This window comes from Impatiens glandulifera, chromosome 5 (assembly GCF_907164915.1).
Source record: "Impatiens glandulifera chromosome 5, dImpGla2.1, whole genome shotgun sequence".
NCBI lineage: Eukaryota > Viridiplantae > Streptophyta > Magnoliopsida > Ericales > Balsaminaceae > Impatiens > Impatiens glandulifera.
The window spans coordinates 7,982,597-7,984,454 of record NC_061866.1 but is presented as its reverse complement, the minus strand read 5'-3'; the positions used below and the strand labels follow the sequence as shown (position 1 = coordinate 7,984,454).

Below are 1,858 nucleotides of genomic sequence, written 5' to 3'. Positions count from 1 at the left end.
ATAAAATATATATGTTAACATTAAGTTTAGATTAAACTTAATTTTTACAAACTAAAACTAATTTTAAATAAATTAGATTTTAATAATATTAATTTTATCTAAAATATTTATAGGTAAATAATATTTTGTATATATATTCTTATCCGTGCAAATGTACGGGATTCATGCTAGTAACAATAAAGTTGTTATCTTTATTCATTGTCTAAACATAAGTATGTAGGTAAGTAATATTTTTTTTTACATTTCGATAAAATTATTATTAAATTTATGTTTGGTTAACATCTACAATCTTATAAGTATTTTAATCGAGTAATGAGTATTCGTCGGAATCGGGTACCCGACAAATTGAGTATGTGTATAAAAATAGAGATATTGTTGAGGTCGGAATCAAATAGTAAAATAAAAAACGAGTTTGAATGTGTATTTCACTCTGTCGACCCAATATATGCATGTGTAAAGTGTAATTGTTCATAGACAAATATTACATAATTTATTATGAGTTAATCAACATAAAGTTACAACAAATAATCACACATTAATAACATCATATCATAAGACATCTGTCTTTATTTGTTAGTACTATATAAAATAAAGAGAATGAAACTGCAAACTATATGATCACATTCCAATATTATTATTATTATTGTTTATTCCTCCACTAGCATTGCGTCTTCTTGCTTTTGATTTGATCTCTTTAAGGATTACAGCAAGAGTAACTATAAATGCAGAATCAACATTAGGATAAACTGTCACCCAATACTTGTTCTTGAAACAACCAATTTGATTGTGCATCTGCAATTCAATCAAACCAAACCAAACCAAACCAAACCAAACCAAATCAAACCAAACCAAACCAAACCAAACTAAATCAAATCAATTCAATCCATTTTATATAATATTATAGAAAATCGCTTACCTGAGCTATAGCGATGTTTTTAGTGTTTCCAGCATAGATCTCTTTTTTATAGATCTTGAAATCACAACTACCACGTTCCTCTGGATTGGTAGCCATGAAAACATCATATTGAGTCTTTATTTGGAACATAGAAGACCTCTTCAGGCTAAATAATAGATTCTTATAATCGGTACTGTCTCCCCTGAAAACTTCCCATCTTGAATGCATGCTCATACTCTGAAAAATGTAATTTTTCTTTTCAAATAAGACAACAAACACACAGATATGGGGTTGGAAAAAGACAACATCTTGAATGCATGCTCATACACTTTTCTGAAGAGTGAGGATGGTGTTTCCGGCGGGATCAAGGAGGAAGCGACGGTGATGGAAGCCGAAGAAGTTCCCTGTCACCTGAAACAAGGAATCCCCATTAACGCCGGTGACGGCGTATTTTTGTTTACTTAGGGTGGAGCGCTTCTGTTTTATGATGATATCAACTGGGTAAGGTGAACAGAATTTAGGGTTAACGACTGAGATCTGGCCGGAGCTAGAAGTTGTCGCCATAAATAATTAATCACCGTCGTCGGGTTGTAATTAAGATTGAGATATTTATATTGGTATTTTGAAAGCCTGTAATCTTCTTCCTCACGTTTAGTATCTTTTGGAACTTGTTTTTTAATCCACAATTTCTTATGAAACTTAGAGAAGAAGATTATTAATAGAAGAAAGTGTCTACCTCCACCTTCCATATATATTACTGTTAGGATGGTCAAACTATTTTTTTTTAATTTTGTAACTCTACCACTTGTATTATATATATAGGGAAATTTGACGAAATGACCCTCCAAAGGATCGTATATTTCATAAATAATCTAGTTACAATTTTTTTTTGCAAAAATAACCTTTGCCCCCGAAAAAAAAAATCATTTTGTCGTTGGTAAATTTTCTTCTTCTTCGTTTCCC

General features: G+C 30.9%; 1 protein-coding gene across 1 annotated transcript; it reads right to left on the bottom strand.

Moving 5' to 3' along the window:
• Positions 1-898: 898 nt before the first annotated feature.
• On the bottom strand, positions 899-1,489 carry LOC124938966 (protein LURP-one-related 15-like). Its single transcript, XM_047479486.1, has 2 exons — positions 1,223-1,489; positions 899-1,132 (listed from the first exon to the last, which is right to left on the bottom strand). Exons 1-2 carry the CDS (start codon positions 1,457-1,459, stop codon positions 899-901), a joined length of 471 nt encoding a protein of 156 aa, XP_047335442.1. The 5' UTR covers positions 1,460-1,489.
• Between the last annotated feature and the right edge of the window lie 369 nt (positions 1,490-1,858).

Coding starts and splice junctions, on each gene's coding strand:
- LOC124938966 (XM_047479486.1), bottom strand. CDS start 1,459: ATGGCGACAACTTCTAGCTCCGGCCAGATCTCAGTCGTTAACCCTAAA. Junction 1,133..1,222: donor TCCTCACTCTTCAGAAAAGT/GTATGAGCATGC, acceptor TACATTTTTCAG/AGTATGAGCATGCATTCAAG.